At 45.3% G+C, this 19804-nt stretch overlaps 1 protein-coding gene across 3 annotated transcripts in view; it reads right to left on the bottom strand.

Moving 5' to 3' along the window:
- Positions 1–3255: 3255 nt before the first annotated feature.
- The window catches only part of LOC309381236 (uncharacterized protein C11orf24 homolog), a 37475-nt gene continuing 20926 nt past the window's right edge, over positions 3256–19804 (bottom strand). For all 3 annotated transcript variants that reach the window (XM_081931983.1, XM_081931982.1, XM_081931984.1), the window contains 4 exons: positions 17910–18047; positions 15353–15589; positions 8015–8128; positions 3256–5223 (listed from right to left, as the gene is read on the bottom strand). In XM_081931983.1, coding sequence (XP_081788109.1) covers positions 4058–5223; positions 8015–8128; positions 15353–15509 — 1437 coding nt within the window. In that variant the 5' untranslated portion in view covers positions 15510–15589; positions 17910–18047 and the 3' untranslated portion in view covers positions 3256–4057. The remainder of the gene's footprint in view (positions 5224–8014; positions 8129–15352; positions 15590–17909; positions 18048–19804) is intronic.

The following is a 19804-nucleotide window of genomic DNA, read 5'->3' as shown; positions in this document are numbered from 1 at the left end:
ATCATATATACCCAAAGGCATATATTCTGAATCAGAAACCCTTGTCTTGACTTTTCCTCATGGTTCAAAGTGGTATCTTCTTGTTCTGGAGACAATTATGCTGGCATTACATTCACTCTATGCATTGCCCAATCCTTATCTGGCTTCTACTGTCAGACCTGGAAGCCATCTTTTACACTGGGCCTTTAGGCCTGCCACAATTTTTACAGTGGGAAAATGGGAGGGAGGAATTATATGGTGTATGGGGAGATATATAGTCTAAATAACATTCCTTCTCAGACAGTCACGGACCCCTTGCCCTGCAGCTGCGATGGTGTGACTGGGAGGCATCTCCAGTTTTGGATGGTGCCTGACTGGACCATGTGATGGACATGTGGGTGCTGGGTAGGGACATGAAGTTTCACCTGGGTGGGGAAAACCTGGAAACTTTCAGATTCGGGCTTTTCCAGATGTGCCAATATGACATCTCTAATAAAATGGGACTTTGAAGAAACTCAAGCCTCAGAATATTCTTTTGTTGGGGACATTAATTGGAACCCTGACATCTACAGCCTCTGTTCTGGCTTGCTATTACATGATGCCATCCCGATTTGAGCTGTGCAGTATGCGCTAAACCAATGCATTGGTTCAATAGTTTGGCTTTTGCTAGAAGAGCCTCATCAAAAAGAGTCAGATTTTCAGCTTTACAAAGACTGCCACTAAAAGGGAACGGCCAGAGATTGCCGGGAGAGCCTCTGCCCACACCAGCCTGAAATGCCAAGAGATGCCAGGTTGATCACATCCTGTTTCATTGCTGACATCTGGCAGGCAGTATGTGCAGGCTTTGAGACTGACACAGGTTGCTATCAGCTGAATAGAGGCAATGTCACTGTAATACCAGGACAGTTAAGGCTAGTGGAAGGATGAAGGCAATATCACAGGGGCATCACAGGAGAAGGTTTGTTTTGCACTTTAATCCAAGTGGAGAAAGACCCTTCCCTTAGAGAGGGTTGCCAGGCACCCATTTTCTGATACAGGACAAAATATTTTCTATTTTTTGATATCTGCTCCAATATGTAAACTCTGTTTTAGCTTTATTGATTTAATCTGTTTCTTTTCTTTTCCTTTTAAAAAAAGGGAGGACTGAGGAATTTCGAGAGCTAGTCAATTACTTTATTATTTTACAGACATTCCAAAAGTGACCCTGAAAAACAACATTTCTAAAATATGCTGGGCTTAAATGAATTGGCGCCTGGAATTCTTCTTTCTTGGCGCTTGGGATTTCTCTTTCCTTGTTCCCTGTGGTGCCTGCTGTCCTCTTTTGTTCTTGTATTTTAATTTGCATTTTAATTTTATTGTGAAACATTTAACCTACTTCATTTTATCAGAATTTGTTATTGGCTGGCCTATATATAAATAACTCTGTCTCTGAACAAGCCTTGGCACATGTGAGCCAAACAGCTGCATATTCTTCTCATGTTTATTCCTGCCTCGTTTTTCTGCGTGTTGAAGTTCAGATTGCAAGTTTCTTGGAACCCAAGGTTATCCTTCTACAGATGGTGAATTGTTAATACAAATTTAAAATGTCAACTTAGTTGTTCATTTATATGGCACCTTTCCTCCAGAAGCTCAAAGGTGTCTCATATTGTGATCTGTCTTCATTTTAACAGATATGGACTGGAAAGAGAATGACTAGCTTAAAGTCACTGGGTAAGTTTCTATGGCTGAAGGTCAACTTGAACCAGAGTTTCCCTGATCCTTAAGCGCACTCGAGTCTAAAAACATATAATTATATTTTAATAATTCTGCCTGTCCCAGCTTAATAGATCTGTTTTTGATAGTGAGCAAAGCATGTATGTAAACACTTGCCATTTATGTCTTTTTAAAATAGCTGTGCATTCCTATCTAAATAGTTTACTTCACTTTAATTGGGGTCAGCAGGATGTTGGATCCTCTCACTGCAACGGGAGGTTATGTCTAATTCAAACGTAATGTATAAAGATTTATGGCGGCAGAAGAGAAGTCTTGGCTAAATAAATAATAGCAACAGCACAAGAGAAATGGAGGGGAGGGGGGAGCTCAGATTTGGAAGTCCTTTGACACAGTCCAAAGATGGAATTGTGTTTCATGAACAGCTCAACAGCATACCCTATTGGCTCATTTCTAGAGATGCAAGAAACATTTGAAAATGCAAATTAAGCACAGAGATGGGAGGTTTCCCCTAAATTTGGTGCACAGAGCGGGTTCACTTGCAAAGAAACGTAAAAAGGTGGCAGTGGCTGTTTTCATCTTTCCTCTTCCAGCCTTTTTCTTAAGCTTATTGAGAATGAACTCCACCACCCTTCTTTCTATCCTGTTGGGGACAACCAAACATACACTAACAAGGTTTTCAGCCGCCTCTCCTTTCTTGTGGAATTAAGTGTAACTTTAATGTTTTCAAAATTATATGCTTTAGCAGGTCACTCAACATATATCCATTTTTGGAATTTTACAGACAAATTTTAGGATTTGGGGAAATTCAAATCATGTGAGAACTGACTTCAAGCTAATCCGGAAACACTAAGCTCCCCTAAATAATGTATATGGTATGGTTTTAATTTGGTAATAATGTATATGGTATGTATATGGTATGGTTTTAATTTGGTACCTGTACACTGCCCCTGTACACCGCCCCGAGTCCCTTCGGGGAGATGGGGCGGTCTAGAAGTCTAATAAACTAAACTAAACTAAACTAAATAGACAGCAAACACCTGAACAATTGCTATTGGATTCATGCAACCTAGATAATTGCAGCTTGCTTCTTTAGAGATTCCTGGTAGATGTTTTAAGCAAACTCTGTCTAGCTAGTTTCCTCACTAAAGTAGCTTTTTAAGGCTTGATTATTCCATTATCTTTGGTAATTGAAGATGTAAATGTGTACAGCAAAATATAAAAGATCATCAAAAGATCTCATACATGGCAATGTTTACCTTCTGAATGGATCTAGAGAAGGATGGAGGTTTAAAAGAAGTATCCAGCCTCCTCACAGGTCCATCTTTACAAGTATTATTAAAATACAAACTAATATACAGTCATATAAGAAGTCATGTATAATTCAAAAAGAGATTTTGAATTTGGAAAAATTACCGAAAGGAAATGGCTGCGAATGCTGTGATCAAGGCTGAAAAGATATTGAGAGCTTTGTAGAAAAATAATAGAATTGCCAAGTGAATTAATGTTATAAAAATGCTTGTGAGAAAGAGACATCAAGGAGGGAAGAAACAAAGCCAACAAAGATTGACATTGACTCCAGGCCTCAATTTTTAAGTGAACGGATACAAAAATAAAATCATATAAAAGGTGCAGAATCAACAGGACTGGGAATAGCATAGCATTAAACAGACTATGGTAAATACATTTTTAACCATTAGATTTTTCTAACCTTACAACAAATGCTGCCCCCGGGACAAAGCAATGAGAGTGCTTAGCAAGGTTTTAAAATGTACCTAAATGAAGCATATCATACCTAAGGAAAGGGTCCCTAAAGATTTTGGCACTCTTTTTGTGCTGCTCCACTTATGCTAATGCTGCTAATCCTTGGCCATTTGTTTGCATTAACAACTAACAGTCTTCATGCCAGCTGGAATTTTCAGGAAAATTGGCATGTAAAAAAAAAAATCTTTTCTCCATTTGTTGTAAACAGAGGATGAATCTCAGGAATCAGGAAGAAACCATCTGGGAAGACTGGCAACATCAACAACCCCCTCCCCATGGCATTAGCAGACAAGGCTAGCACTACAGAAGCAATACTGTGGCTTGAGAAATAATACATTAATGGCACCCTTTGACTATGAGGTTTTTTAAAGTACTTTAAAAGCGTGATACATGGCATTTCTCCTTCATTGCACAGAAAGTAATTTGGAAGCACTTTCAGGTGGTCTTATAGGCAAAACAGGGAACTGAACAACAAGCCACCTTTAGCTTTCTACTTGTCCCAATAAAGTCATATTCATTCAGATTCAGATGTCTATTTGTGTGCATGGATACGATATTTCTTTTCATTTCTATTGCTTCCACATCAGAATCTCCATATATTCCATCACATCTCTGAGTCTGCATACATCCCATTGATCAGGTAGTCCACTTGAGTGTAGTCTTTCTTTTTGTAGCTGTCATAGGCTTGTATGGCAAATAAGATGACAATTGTTACAAAAAACAGAACACCAAAGAGAAGCACTGCTAAGAGCAAACTGACGTCTACTTGCCGAAAGCTATTTTCTCTATCTGTATCTTTCTGGGTTTTGCTTTGTATTGTACTTGTTGGCTTGGATAACATTTTGGGATTTGTACTTGGGAGCACTGGCAAGGGTCGTACAGAGGTTGTCCCCTTCGCTGGTTGATTACTAGACAATATTTGCTGTGAAGTGGTGATGTCAGCAGCTTTAGTAAACAGAGGAGGAATTACCTTATCTGAAGTAGGCTTTATCCTGTCTGTTGTAACTGTTGTGAATTCAGCTGACTTTATTGTTACTGTAGAAGTCGCTGCCGTGGTTGTGGTTGTACTTGCAACTGTATGAATTGTGCTTTTGGCTGTTGATGCTGACGGCTTGGGGGTGGATGCAACTGTAGATGAGTTTACCACTAACTGAGAACCATTTCCAATGTTAACTGGTGCAGTAATGCTACTTCTATGCAGCTTTTGGAGAGTTGTGGGAAGCAATGGATAAGTTGCTATTGTAGTCAAAGCAGTAGTTGTCATAGTCCTGGGAAGTGGTTCTGTTGATATTGTTTTCTCCGGTACGCCCAATATTAATTTACTCTCTTGTGTCCCTTTTGCTTTTGTAGTACTTGCAATGTCAGTAGTATTGCCTGCTCCTTTTGTGGGAGTTAACCAAGGATGGCTGCTTGGAATACTTAAGGTGTTATTTAGAAAGCTACCAGTAGAATTATTCTGGCTTTTAGTCATGCTGTTACTAATATTGATTATGGCTGTTGATCCTGCAACATCTTGGGAGACACTAATGTTCACAAGGCTGGCAGCGGTTGTTCTCAAACTGGAAGTATTTTGTTTTACCAAACTGGCATTGTTTGTAGTGTTGACAGCAGGAGCTCCCGTTATAGTCCTTGATATTAATAAAAGAGGCACTTCTGTGGTTTTCTGAACTGATTTGGAACTCTTCAGCACATCTAACTCTTTATTCACATTTCCTGTATCATTTACCTCATGGGATACATCATGGTCTCTTCTTTGACGAGTCACAAATTCTTAAAAAGCAAAAACCAGACCCATAATCAGAACTTCAACAAAAATGTCATGGACAAGTTTCAACAGATAAGATTCAAGAATAGTACATAAAAGATAATTGACTCGTCCCCAATTTGCTTACGGTGAATGAAAATCCCAGCCACCACACACCTACCTATCTGTCTGGATGTATGAACTTGTGCACAGCACTTTTGAATTGATTGCATTCTATGACTATAGGATTCAGGTAGCTTTCAATTTTTGGTATTATTTCTTATATCATTTTGGGTTTTTTTTAGATTTATTTTACAAATGTTAATGTTGGAATCTGCTCAGGAGCAATTCTTGTAAATAAGAAATATATGTGTGTGTGTGTGTGTGTGTGTGTGTGTGTGTGTATCATATCATATCATATCATATCATATCATACCATGCCATGTTTCCCCGAAAATACAACCTGTCCTGAAACTAAAGCCTTGCCACATTTTTCGTGTGGGCAAAAATATAAGCCCACCCCCGAAAATAAGCCCCCTGGACAATCCCCACCCCCCCGGCAAGGCAAAGCATCGCTCGCTGACCTAACGGTATCCCGAAGGCGCCAAGCCGCGGGAACAAGGTGGGGGCAAAGGGGCTCACATTGCTTGGTGCTTTCGGGGTACCGCTAGGTCAAGGGGGGGTTGCTGGGAAGCTGCTCTCTTGCGAGCGGGCTCCCGAAGAGCTGGGCACAGCCTGAGGGTTGAATGGCTGTGTTGCGCTGTTGCAGGAGCAACGCAGCAACTATGAGGTTACCAAGCTTGCGAGCAGCCGCCTGGCAACCCCCCTTTCCAGCCGGGTACAGCGCCGCTGACCAAACTAGCAGTACCCAGAAGGCACCAAGCAACGTGAGCACCTGTTCACCACCCTCCGCCTCCCACGGCTCGGTGCCTTCGGAATACCCCTTGGTGAGTGAATGGGGCTCTGCATGGCTGGAGAGGGGGGTTGTGCAGCAGCTTTTCTGCTCCCTGCTCGTGCAAAGGGCATCTCCGCTGTTGGCGCCGCCCGCCGCTTGGTTTTTTTTTTTCAAAGCATGGAGGATGGATGCCGCTCTGGAAGTACGCTCTATAGTTGTGGGCTGCAGATTGTACAACCATAGAGCGTACTCCCAGAGTAGTATCCTACCTATGTGCTTTGGAAGCCGCAACAGAGGCCGCTCTGGCAGTACGCTCTATGGTTGTACGATCTGCAGCCCACAACTATAGAGTGTACTTCCAGAGCGGCATCCGTCCTCCATGCTTTGAAAAAAAAAAAAAACCAAGCGGCGGGCGGCGCCAGCAGGAGAGATGCCTTCGCGTGAGCAGGGAATGGAAAAGCTGCTGTGCAACCCCCCTCTCCAGCCATGCAGAGCCCCATTCACTCACCTAGGAGCATTCCAAAGGCACCGAGCCGCGGGAGGCGGAGGGCGGCGAACAGGCGCTCGCGCTGCTTGATGCCTTCCAGGTACTGCTAGGTCAGTCAGCAGTGCTGTGCCCGGCTGGAAAGGGGGGTTGCCAGGCGGCTGCTCGCGAGCATGGTCACCTCATGGCTGCTGTGTTGCTGCTGTGACAGCACAACACAGCCATTCGACCCTGAGGCTGTGCCCGGCTCTTCGGGAACCCAGTCGCAAGGGAGCAGCCGCCCAGCAACACAAAAATAATAAGCCCTCCCCTTTAATAAGCCCAAGGCCATATTTCGTGGGTCAAAAAAATATAAGACCCTGTCGTTTTTTCAGGGAAATACGGTACTATATATTAAGAAATTAATAAATACCAGGGATATTTTTAATAACCGGCCATGTAAATCATCTTTTTTACCTAATCAGGTGGCAAAGGCTACTCTGCATTTACAAAAGCAGATAGCTTTGATTTTAAAAAAAAGTCAGGTGTATGCAAGCAGCTACTATTCTAAAATTTATTGTTTTCATCCACATCTGGCTGGCAGAACATTCAATAGGTAATTAATTTGAAGGCAAACAATGAACAGGAACAATCAGCTGATTCTTGCCCTAGGCACAGCACAGGGCAATAGAACTTTAAAAGTCCTCATGTTGAGTTTTTGAGAGTTGGATGGCATATGAGTTTAATAATAACAGTATTTTGGGAGTTCTCCCCACAAATATGGTTGTGCCCTCCCTGTTTGCAAAACACTTCTCAAACACACCAGAGGTCCCTTTGAAGCCAATGCCTCTGTAGTTCCTAATGTATTGTTTTCAAATACCTTTACTGAGGGTTTGAAACAAAGGGATATCTTAGATACTTCATGGGGGACACCAGTTGCTTTTCTTTCGGCTCTTCATGCTTAAAGCACGTATAATGTGAAAATCATAATTCAGTTCATTTAAATGTTTGAGAGAAAGACGTTTTAAAAGAACAAACTGGGGAGAAATGTGCTTAAATGGAAAGGGGGGGGGAGAAGATCTATACTACTGACTGTTGTCTTCAAGAATTCATTCCATCTAACACAGTTGCTAAAACGCAGGAAACCTTTTGAGGATCAAAAAACCCTATGCAGTCCTGACCACTAGAAACATATGGGCAGTCAGTTACAAGGTTGTTTTCCTAGACCAATGGTCTCACATTTAGAACAGAGATCGTGGTGTAGAGCAGTGGTCCCCAATCTTTTGGTGGCCCGGCCTGGGGTGTGTATGTGTATGTGAGTAGCAGGTGCATTCTCTGCTGGAGCTACTTTTAAATTCATAAAATATACGAATGGTAAATATAAGAGTCTTGTGAAGTTGTCATTTGCTTGTTATAAATTATTTTTAAAACCAAAAATATTCTGCTAAATCCACGTTACCTCCCATTAGCTCTTTAATAGCTTGTCTGCTGGTATTCTGACATGCGCTCAGCTGAGGACAGCGGAGAAGGACACAGTGGCTCTGATACAGCACCGACCAGCAGTAAGGATTATCTGGTGAATCGTAAAGAAATAACACCATTTGGAGTAAGTCAAGCCATGTATAGAAAAACAAATAGCAGCCAACTTAGGTCCTCCCCGATGCTTTGAGGTACAGTTCCAATTACTCAGCCAGCCTGAAAAGGATCAGGGATGACAGAAAATATAAGGCCAAAAGTAAGGCCAATGTAAGGAGGGCTGAATTCCTGAAACAAGGATTTATTTATACTTTCGCAAAGTTAAATGACCACCATCCATTTCTGTTTCAGTTTTTCATTTGTTTCCTCCCCACAAATCTTTTGTGACCTTTTTGTTTCAGCACTCACTTGGAATTGGAATTAAAATGGAGCTCCCAGAAATATTTTATATCACACTGTATTTATCCACTAAACATCTTCCTCGTGATTAAGATTCTACTGTATATACTTATTTATAAGCAAATGCTTTTCAGGAAAATGTCTATAGCAATGTTAGTTAAAACATTTCAGCAAGTCTTCCATGTTAAAAAATGCAAGAAATATAGCACTGAATAGCTATTTAATTTCCCCCCTAATTACCGATGTCTAACTAACGAGAGGAAAATAGATAGAAAATATAGCCAAAATGACATGTCTGTTCTGGACTTCAGCCAGGGATGAAATGGCTGAATATTATTTTGTGCAAATGTTCCTAGTATCTTTTACCCACAAACTTGAAAAAAAAATCAGTGGAAACAGGTAACATTGGACTAACTAGACTGAACAGCTGTCTGCAGAAGAACACATCTTGGGATGGAAAAAAACAAATGGTTACGGGCAACTGGACTTGAACCGGAGCAGAATTAAAGGTATAAAGTGTGACTGGAGAAATTGCTATAAGCTTGTGAGAAGACAATTGCCTATCTGTGGGCTACTGGACTGAATTACAGCAGGAGACATGGAATTAACAATGTGCCAACATCTCCTTCTCAAAGACTTTATAGAAAAAGGAAAAAGAAACTAGATCTCTGTCAGGCTTGATTTAACTCTAGAAGTCCTTACTTTACATAGTATTGGAATGGAATGATTTCTGAACCCAAGGACCATTTTGATTTTAAGGGCTTTGCAGGTCCCAAAGCATGGTAAATATGGTGAAAGGGAGACAGAAAGATATGAACTTTTATCAAAGTTTGAAACATCTGGTTAGAGAGCAGGCTAAGCAATGTAACACAACTGTTTAAACTAGTGGAATGCACACAAGCTGCTATAGATTTGAGCCCTTGTAGAATCATCATTCCCTGGGAAAAAGAACGTTGGTCTTACCTGAACGTTTTTTTCGGGAGAGTGGAGGGAGGGGTCACTGAAGGGTTATTACAGCCTGATTGGTCCATTTGACTGAGAGAAAACTTCTTAGCCTTCGGCTTCTCCCGTTGGCTCCCAGTTTCCGCGATGTCAGGTCAGCGTCTGCATGATGTAAGAAGACAAGGGAAAGCCGCCCCGGGCCACCCGATCCTACCCCTCCCAGACCCTGTCTATCTAACTAGGGTGGGAGAGTGACCCCTCCCTCCACTCTCCCGAAAAAAACGTTCAGGTAAGACCAACGTTCTTTTTCCAGTAGAGTGGAGGGAGGGGTCACTGAAGGGACATACCCACGCTACGTCCCAGGGAGGGAAGACTGGGTCTCAGGGGGAGGATCGGCCACCACCCGCTGGAGAACCCTCCGCCCAAAGGATGCCTCGGCCGAGGCATAAGCGTCTAAACGGTAGTGTCTTATGAAAGGAGTAGGGGAGGCCCAGGTGGCCGCGCGACAGATGTCCTCGAAGGGCGCCCTTGTGGCCCAGGCCGCTGAGGAGGCCGCACTACGAGTGGAGTGAGCCGTAATCCCCGACGGGGGAGATTTACCTGAGGCTCCATAGGCCTCAACGATGGCCAACCTGATCCACCTCCCAATAGTTGAAGACGAGACCTTTTTGCCTAGGGAACCTGGGTGAAACGAGACAAACAACGCCTCGGTCTTACGAATGCCCTCCGTCCGCTTCAGATAAATACGGAGGGCCCTGCGTACATCCAACCGATGCCACGCCTGTTCTCTCTCCCTTGTTGGATTGGGGCAAAAATTTGGTAGGACAATTTCCTGGGCCCTATGAAACAGAGTATTGACCTTCGGAATGAACGAAGGATCTAAACGCAATACCACCCTGTCCTGGTGAATCGTGCAAAGGTCGCTTCTAACAGAAAGGGCCCCCAGCTCAGAGATACGCCTGGCCGATGTAATGGCCACTAAAAATACTACCTTCAGTGATAGGAGGCGCATGTGGACCGACCTGAGCGGTTCAAAGGGAGACCCCGTCAGAGCTTTCAAGACGATGGTAAGATCCCATGTAGGGAACCTATGGACCGGAGGCGGACGGATGTTGGCCGCCCCTTTAAGGAACCTCTTCACCAACGGAGAGCGAGAGAGGGTAGAGGGACCCTCCCCTCCCAATATAGTGGCTAGGGCCGCTACCTGCCTCCTGAGGGTATTATGGGACAACCCATCCTCTAATCCTTTTTGAAGAAATTCTAGAACGTCTGGAACCGTGGCCTTGGCTGGATCCACCCCCCTGGGGCTACACCACTTCGCGAAGGCCGACCAGGTGGCGTTATAGATCCTCACTGTGGACGGTTTCCTAGCTGCCTCTAAGGTGGCTATGACCCCCGATGACAGCTTCCTCCGTTTCAGCAATCCCCTCTCAAGAGCCACGCGGTCAGATGCAGCCACTGCGGCTCTGGGTGAACTAAGACTCCCTGATACAAGACTACCTCTTCCGGTGGGATTCTCCAGGGATCTACGACCGAGAGCTGGACCAGGTCCGCAAACCATGGCCTCCTCGGCCAATATGGGGCTAACAGAATGACGGAAGCCCTCTCTGTGACTACCTTCCGAATGGTTCTGGGAATGAGGGGAAGGGGAGGGAAGGCGTAGAGGAGACCCGGAGGCCACCGGGTCCTGAGAGCATCCGCTCCTTCTGCAGCTGGGGTCTTGAATCTGGTGAAAAATCTCGGCAGCTGCGTGTTGCTGGGGGAGGCAAACAGGTCCACAAGTGGGTTGCCGAACCTGAGGCAGATCTTTCGAAACAACTCTGGATCTAGCTGCCACTCGCCGTTGTCCAGAGTCGCCCGGCTCAACCAGTCTGCCTGGTGATTGGACGTCCCCGCAATATGTTCTGCCGCAATGGAGGCCAAGTGTCTCTCCGCCCATAGGCCTAATGTCTGTGCCTCCCGCCAGAGGGCTCGGGAATGAGTCCCGCCTTGCCGGTTTACATGAGCTTTCGTCGCTACATTGTCCGTAAGTAGTAGGACATGTCGCCCCTGTAGCTGGCGGTTGAAAGTCCGGAGGGCCAGTCTCGCGGCCTTGAGTTCGAGCCAATTTATATTGTGTCTGAGGTCCGAGGCAGTCCAACGTCCCTGGGCCATGTCGGACCCCATCACGGCCCCCCAGCCGTAAAGGCTCGCGTCCGTCGTGACTTGTACTCTCTCCGGCTCCCAAATAGAGGCCCCCTGTCGCAATGCTGGGGACATCCACCACTTGAGCGAGCGTCTCACTTCCGACGTTAAGCGAAGCGGTCGTAGAGAGTTGCTCAACATTCTCCTTTGGGCTGGTATTAAGGCCCACTGAAGGGGACGCAGATGCAGGCGGGCCCAGGGAACTATCCCTATGCAGGATACCATCTTCCCCAGGAGTCGTGATAATGTCAGGGTGGAAACGGATCTTTTTGCCCTGATTGACCTGATCAACTGCGTCAGACTGTCTAAGCGGTCTGGGGACAGGCGGACCCACCCCGACTGGGAATCTATCACTGTCCCTAGATGCAGAATCTGTCTGGATGGGGATAGATGGCTCTTGGGGAAATTCACTGAGAAGCCTAGTGTCTGGAGCCATTGGATGGTCAGCTGGAGGTCTGCCTTGGCCCTGGGAAGAGACCCTGCTTGCACTAAGACGTCGCCCAGGTAACACTGGAGCCTGACTGGGATGGATCTCAGGTAAGCGGCCAGTGCCGCCAGGACTTTGGTGAACGTCCGAGGGGCCGAGGCCAGGCCGAATGGCAGGGCCCGGTACTGATAGTGTCTGCCTTTGTGGGAAAATCTCAGAAATTGACGGTGAGACCGAAGGATGGGGATGTGTAGGTAGGCCTCCGTCAGGTCTACCGAGGCCATGTAATCCCCCTTTCGAATGCCCTGCAAGATTGATTTTAGGGAGGCCATCTTGAAGCGCCTGTAAACTAGATACTGATTCAGGCGCTTCAGGTCGAGAATCGCCCTCCAACCCCCCGAGGCCTTCGGGACTACAAATAGATTTGAATAGTAGCCCCGCCCCCTCTCCGTTTCCGGAACGACCTCCACCGCTCTGATTTCCAGAAGGTGTGAAACGGCGAGGTCCATGAGATGACGGCGTTCCGGATCCCGGGATGGGGAGAAAACTTTGAAGCGCCTCGGGGGATAGGAGAGGAACTCTAACCTTAGGCCGTGGCGAATGGTCGCCCGGACCCAACCGTCTGTTGTAATCTGGTCCCACTTGTCCGCGTATAACGCCAGGCGGCCGCCTATGGGATGACTCGGATTTGAGTCATTTCCCTCTGCGGAAGGGGCGGCCGCCCCCCCCCGCGAAAGGGCCGCTTGGACTGAGACTGGTATCTGGTGCGGTCTTGGAAGCCTTGTCTATTGAATGGCCTATCCTGCCTGTACTGTTGGAAACGGGACTCCTGGTCCCTGTCATAGTTTCTGAAAGGAGGCCTGCGATATGGGTGACTGCATGTCTCGGACTTCTTAGTGGAGGTAGGCATTACCTTTTTCTTGTCCTTATTCTCCACTAGAATTGGGTCTAAGGCAGACCCAAACAAATTTGGACCCGTGAAGGGGGCAGCTATCAAATCCCATTTGGCTTTATTATCAATCTGCCAATTTCTAAGCCAAAGGAGCCGGCGTGAGGCCACAGAGGTGGCCAAGGCGCTGGAGCCAAAGCGCATGGCATCCAAGGTCGCGTCGGCCGAATACTGGCAGGCCGCCATAATTTTGGTCAGGTCTTGATGTATTCGATCATCCTGGATCGGGATACGATCCTGGAGTTGGCGGAGCCACATCACTGTTGTGCGATTAAAATACGAGGCGGCAGCCGCCGCCCGCATTGCCCAAGCGGAAGCCTTATAATTTTTCCGCAGGGTAAGCTCCGCCCTCTTATCCTCCGGCTTAAGTTTGTCCGCCGCATCCCCGGAGACCACCGGGGAGGACGAGACCAGGGCAGCTATGGGTTGATCTATAGCCGGAAGTTGGATTGCCTGTAAGAAAGCCTTCTCCATGTTATAAGCCCGCCTATCGTTGCTGCCAGGAGGGGAAAAATTCGAAGGTCGGGCCCACTGACTGGTGGCCACCTCCAAGAACAGAGGGGGAGCAGGGATCTCCTCTTTGTTGGTGGCCGTGTTTGAGAACATCACCATGTCTGGATCCCCGGGCGGGGGAACTGTGGGATCCCCTGTGCCCACCTTGGTGGTCCTCCTAGCCTTCTTCAGTAGGGGCTTAAACATGGCCTGGATGAACAAGTTGGAAGAAGTGGGCTGATCAGAGGCCGCATCCTCTTCCTCAGAGAAACCCCAGTCGTCTTGACGACTGGCCTCCCCCCTAGAGGAGACCTCGCTCATGAGGGAGGGGGAGGAATTCCTAGACCTGGCCCTGCTGAATGGAGTAATCCTATGCCGGGAAGGTCTGTCTCTTTGAGCTATTCCCCTGGAAATGGCTGCAGAAATTAATCTCTTTAGATTTTCAGGGAGGTGTTCTAGATCCTCCTCGTCATAATCAGAATCGTAGTCATGGGGAATGGAATCCCTGTGGGACCTCCTACCCCGGGAGGGGCCTGCAGAGGGGCCCTCTAAAGGATCATTCCTATCCAATCCCCCTGTCCCAGGGGAAGTCGGGGGTGGGGGAGAGGCCCCCCGTCCTTCATTCCTAGCAGATCTGGATGAAGAGGAAGAGGGAGAAGAAGGGCTGAATCCCCTGTTGACAGAAGGAGAATGACTAGGAGCCTCAGGTCTGGGGGATCTAGACCTAGGATTGGGATCCCTGACCTTCTTTCTTTCTGCCCTCTCAATCGCTTTCTCGATTGCCCTGGAACGCCTAAGCTCATCCCTTTGTAGGGCTCTGGAGGGGCGATCCTCCGCAGTAGGCCTGGGAACTCGAGGCCTGGCTGGGGCAGTGGGGCCTGACTTGTCCTCTTGGGTCTGGGCTGTTGTCGTTTGAGCTCCCTCAGAACGCGCTGCCATCGCCCCACTCACGTGTCAGAGGCTTCAGATGTAAATTGAGCTCCTTGCAGTTGCTAGGCCCCGCACTGATGAGAACGTGCAGACAGGGCCTGCGAGTGTCGGTGGCTTGAGTGAGGCCTGTAACTGCCGCCTCGTGTTCAAAATGGCCGCCGCTCTTTTTAATGTCCTGCGTCTCTTCAGGCGGCCGCTAAAATGGCGCGCGAGCCGCCGCTTGTCTCCCCTCGCAATTTGCAAGCCAGCCGACCCAAACTCAGAGCTCTTTGTGTAGGGGGGAAGATTCGAGCCGGTCTTCACGCCCGGCAAGAGCCGCTGGCGCTCCGGTCTTCGCTCGCGCCGCCGCCGAGAGCTCCGCTGACCCGGGGGAGGCGGCGCAGCCGAATTTAAGGAATTGCCGGTCTTCACGCACGGCAAATAGGCCGCCGGCGCTGCGGCTTGATAGAAGGGTCGGCGGGGGAGAGTCTGCTATCTGCGATCCACCCGGCACGCCCGAGGCCCCAGGAATCAGCCGGGGAAGGAGAAAGCCCAGCAGGGAGGGGATTCAAGGAAAGGAGGACGCTCCTCGTTGCTCTCCCTGCCTATCTGAGACAGCGAAGGGCTGTTTGTTGGGCACAGCTCTGCTTCTCTTCTCTATCAATAATTTTTAAGAATTTGGAATTGCCAATTTGATCACCTCAATTACTCACAGTCGCACTGGGAACCAAAAATACGTTGTTGGACCTTCTTGACTGAGAGGAAACTGGGAGCCAACGGGAGAAGCCGAAGGCTAAGAAGTTTTCTCTCAGTCAAATGGACCAATCAGGCTGTAATAACCCTTCAGTGACCCCTCCCTCCACTCTACTGGAAAATAATGGCTTGTTTCCGATCTAACTAATGCAGTAAAATAATTTAACTATCATTCATAGAAACCATAATTACAACAATGGAAATTGGCGAGGACATTACATCTCCCAAGAAAAAAAAACATTTCAAATGAATATTGGTAGACTGACCTGCATCTGTTGAGCCTTTACAAGCTTGTTCACAATGCTTTTCATTACTGAGCGGGTATATGTGTACTATTTCAGCACCACTCTCTTTTAAAATGGAATTCCCATGATCAGACAAACATAAAGAAAGCAACAGGGAAAATACAACCCCGCTCCTCATCTTCAAGGCTGGACTTGGAAGGGAACTTGGAAATCGTTTTCCAGATTTACCAGTCACTCTTGGACATTGAGTGACGCAATCTGCCAAATGAAAAATACACATTGCACTTTCCAAACACTTTTAATGTGGCATATTTAGGCTTCTTTAACAGCTTTGCTGTTTCCTTTCTAGTTGTTTTTTTAAAAAAACCTTTTTACAATTGTTAAAAATCTGCAAATGCTGTAAGTCAAATGGTGCAACAGATTCAACTGCAGCAGGCAGCTCAAATTTAGAGCGCTGGTAGTCTTTGTCTTACGACCAGTCATTTAGCAACCATTTGAAGTTCCAACAGACCCCCCCCCCAAAAAAAAAGATATTGCGACCCAGATTCAAAGTTCCAACAAACCCACTGAGCGTGATTACTCAACAACCATTTTACAGCGGTATGCAGTGTCTCACAGTCACAATTTATGATATTGCTTGCCAATACTTGTGGACAATGGTTTCATTTAACAATTGCAGTGTTCGCTTAACAACTGCTGCAAAAAAAGTCAGAAAATTGAATCAGTCATGCGGGTACCTCGATTTACAACTATCGTTGAGATATGAAAGGAATTCCAGATTCCATTATAGTTGTAAATAGAGGACTACCTGCATTCTTTATTTTTCCAATCAATGACGCTGATGAATAGTCTACAACTTGCATGTGGCCCTGACTTCCTCCCTCCCTCTCTGCTGTTCAACTCTGTTCTATAAAAGCTGGGAGTGAGGAAGATTGTATGGGGAAGAACAAACACTTGTGTTGAGAAAATAAAGTCAACCGAAAATCCTTAGGCACTTTCCTATTCTCTCTCTCATTAAGTTGCATATCAAGATAGTTAAGAACATCGATTAATTAGTTGGACAACTAAGAACTATGGAAATTCGGAAATTGCAAGGGAGAGATCTCATCTCACACCATGGGATGCAGTTCATGACTCACAGCCACTGGTTATATTGAACAGCACTTTTATTGACTTTTTTTTTTTTTTTTTTGAGAAGGATAGGGAACCTGCGTTCTTATCCCCAGCAGGGAATCCTTACAATTGTACATTAGAGGCAGGGGTGAGATTCTACCAGTTTGGACTGGTTCGGGCAAACCAGTAGCTCCGACTATCACCTGGAAGCGGACCAGTTCACTCTGACTTTGAAGAGGGCCCACCCACCAGACCCTCCGCTATACTCACTTATATTTCCTTTTCTGAAGCCCAGCAGATTGGCGTGGCAGAGTGGATTGCCATGCCTCAGCTGTTTTCCTTGCCAGCAGTAATGCAGAACGGGCATTTTCTGTAAATTGTGCATGTGTGTGGTCAGCGAACCGGTTGCTAAACCAGTAGGATCCCACCCCTGATTAAAGGTACATTACATCTTGAGAGATAATGATTTGCTCTTGTTTCAAGCACTTTACTTATCCAAAATACAACCCTATATTTAAGAAGCCCACTTAGCCTACCAGTCATTTCTTTATCGTTTTTATTGTACACCATCTAGAGTCCTTCCGTGAGAGAACTGGGCAGTTCATAAATATGACACCCCCACAAACAAAAATATTCTCAACAAATCTAAGACGGTTTTAAGTGTAAATTGTTTCCATTCAGATAAAACAATCAGCAATAACTGTCTCAAAGCATCTTACGCTATTGACCTATCCAGTTTGGCTTTTGCATGCTAAAATTATGTTTTAGAAAGTAGATACCGTATTTTGCGGAATATAAGACACACTGGAGTATAAGATGCACAAAGGTTGTGAAGAGGCAAATAAAAAAAATGTTTTTGAACTCTGCAAACCTCATGAAAACGGGCCTGTTTCCCACCCCCCAAAAAAGGCATGAATAGCCTTTAGGGGGCTTGCAGAGTGCTCCTGCAGGGGTGGGGGACAAAAATGAGAAAAAAACGGCCCGTTTTTCATTTAAAAACGGGCATGGATAGCCTTTATGAAGCTTAGAGTGCTCCTGGCGGCTGGGGGGTAAAATCGAGCAAAATACCGGCCGTTTTTGAGTTGAAGTCCACAAGTCTTAAAGTTGCCAAGTTTGGACACCCCTGCCCTAGGTCATGCAATGGTCATAAATATGAGACATTTATGCCTGAATTTTGATCAGGGTCATAAATGTGACAAACAGTTAGAAATCACTTTTCTCAGTGCTGTTGTAACTTTGAACGATCAATAAATGAACTCTTTTAAGGCGAGGACTATCTGTATTATCAGCATTAGTCATAGAGAATACTTTGTAATGCTTTTCAGATTGCCTATTATCCTAATTTAACTGACTGGCTTGAATTCTTCAATTGCAATATGTAATCACCTGGCTAAGTCAGCAAGAAAACATAAAATTCAAAATGTTGAAGAATTTTCATTCCACTGTTTTGGAAATTCATACTTACCAACACTGGGCTAGGAGGCATTTGAGTCGCTACTTAACTATGTTGGCTGAAATATCGCAAGAAGAATTTTGATGCTGGCCATGCAGGACAGAATGATCTCACAATGTAAAAGCAGCTCCAGAGTCACTTCCTTAGCACCTAAAAGATATAAGCAGAACCAAGAAGCAATAATATATTCTCTGAAACTTTAATGACTTTCTTTGAGGTAGTACATTTGGGAAAAAAAACTTTTTACAAGGCAAAAACAAGCTATTTATAGTGTTGACAGGCTTCATTCTTTTTTAAAACTATATTATTCTGGTACTTGACATCTGGCGGACTGGCATAGCACAATATGCCTGAAAGAAAAAAGATGCTTGAAATAGCAGCAATTGGCATTTGTATCTATAGGTGGCAAATGCAGTAAAATTCCAGTGCCTTCAAATGCACCAAGCTTTAGGTGTGCATTTTCATCTTGCACCAGAATGAGGCTTTTTAAAAAGAATTGAGACAATACATCACGAAAGAGATAGCTTTAGGTGTCCCAGTAGATCTGCTATTGCAGAGCCCATTAGGCCAAAGTTTTTAAAGCAGCAATCACAATAGAATTCATTGGGCATTTTCAATCACAGAAATACTCCCGCTGAACATGTGAAATAATTTTGCCTTCGAGCTGAGGAACTGGCAGATTTTTCTCCACAAGGAAGAAAAAGGATCCTTTGGGATGCCAAGTGGTACTGAAAAGGAAACCAGCCAGGTCTGTCAGAATTTGGCTCCTTGCTGAAAATCTCATTGCAATACAAAATATTTCAAGCCAGAATGTGGAATATAAAAAATTGCGATAGAGATGAGCCTAGTATCCAGTATATTAACATGGAAGATTTCATTCTTAAGAACTATATTTCTGACTATCTTTCCAAAATGTTTCAACCTTAGCAGCGATCTTCTAATTCACAGTGACAACCACTCATTTATCAACCATTTGAACTTGCAATGCTGCCGAACACATGATAGTTGTAACTGGACCTCATACGTACAGCTATCACTGCTTCCCTGCAATCAGATTATTGTGATTTCTGACCTTTCCTGCAGGCTTCCCACAAGCAAAGACAATGGAGAAGCCAGCAGGAAGTCAGAAGTCATGGTCATATGACATCCTCACTTACCAACTGCACAGCCTCTTTTAATGATGACAACTGGGAGTTCCGGAAGTGTTGTTGCTATGTGGACAGGTTAATATGATTTCTTGACTTATAATTGCATTGCTTAAATACTGAGTTTCCACTCTCAATTAGCATCGTTAAACCAAGACTGTATGTATCTAGTAACAGCTCATAAACCAACCTCATAAAATGTAGTCTATGCATGCCAACAAAATGAGCTCACAAAGTATAGCTTTCCTCTAACTGGTGCCCTTAAGAGGTTCTTTAAAACCACAACTTCCAGAATTTCTAATCACTAGCTAAGATGACTAGGAATCCAAACAATTCTAGTTGATTAAGCACATCTGAGAAACTATTTTTTATGAAACCAAGTTCAAGAGACAGAACATCTAAGAAAAACTCATCTTTCCCTAAGGAAGATTATCTCAGAAAAAAAGAGTAATAAACACACTGGTAGCAGAATGGTAGATGACTGCTATCTATTAGATAGATGTCAAATCAAGCTCAAAGTAAGCATACCATCTGTGTATAAAAGCTGTGGTCTACTGCAGGGGTGTCAAACCCACGGCCTGCGGGCCGGACGCATCACCCTCGGTTTCACAAAGTGGAAAAAAAGTCACAATACATCAAGTGACAACGTGACGTCGCGGGTTTGACACCCGTGGTCTACTGGATCATTCCTCTTAGTAGAGAGATTTTATTTACCTTCCACATTTCAAAACTGTTTTGCTCTTTTGATAATTTGATAATTTC

The sequence above is a fragment of the Natrix helvetica genome, assembly GCF_964273705.1.
Source record: "Natrix helvetica genome assembly, chromosome: 1".
Lineage (NCBI taxonomy): Eukaryota > Metazoa > Chordata > Lepidosauria > Squamata > Natricidae > Natrix > Natrix helvetica.
Note: the sequence above shows the minus strand (reverse complement) of the source record. Positions and strands in the feature narration are given on the sequence as shown.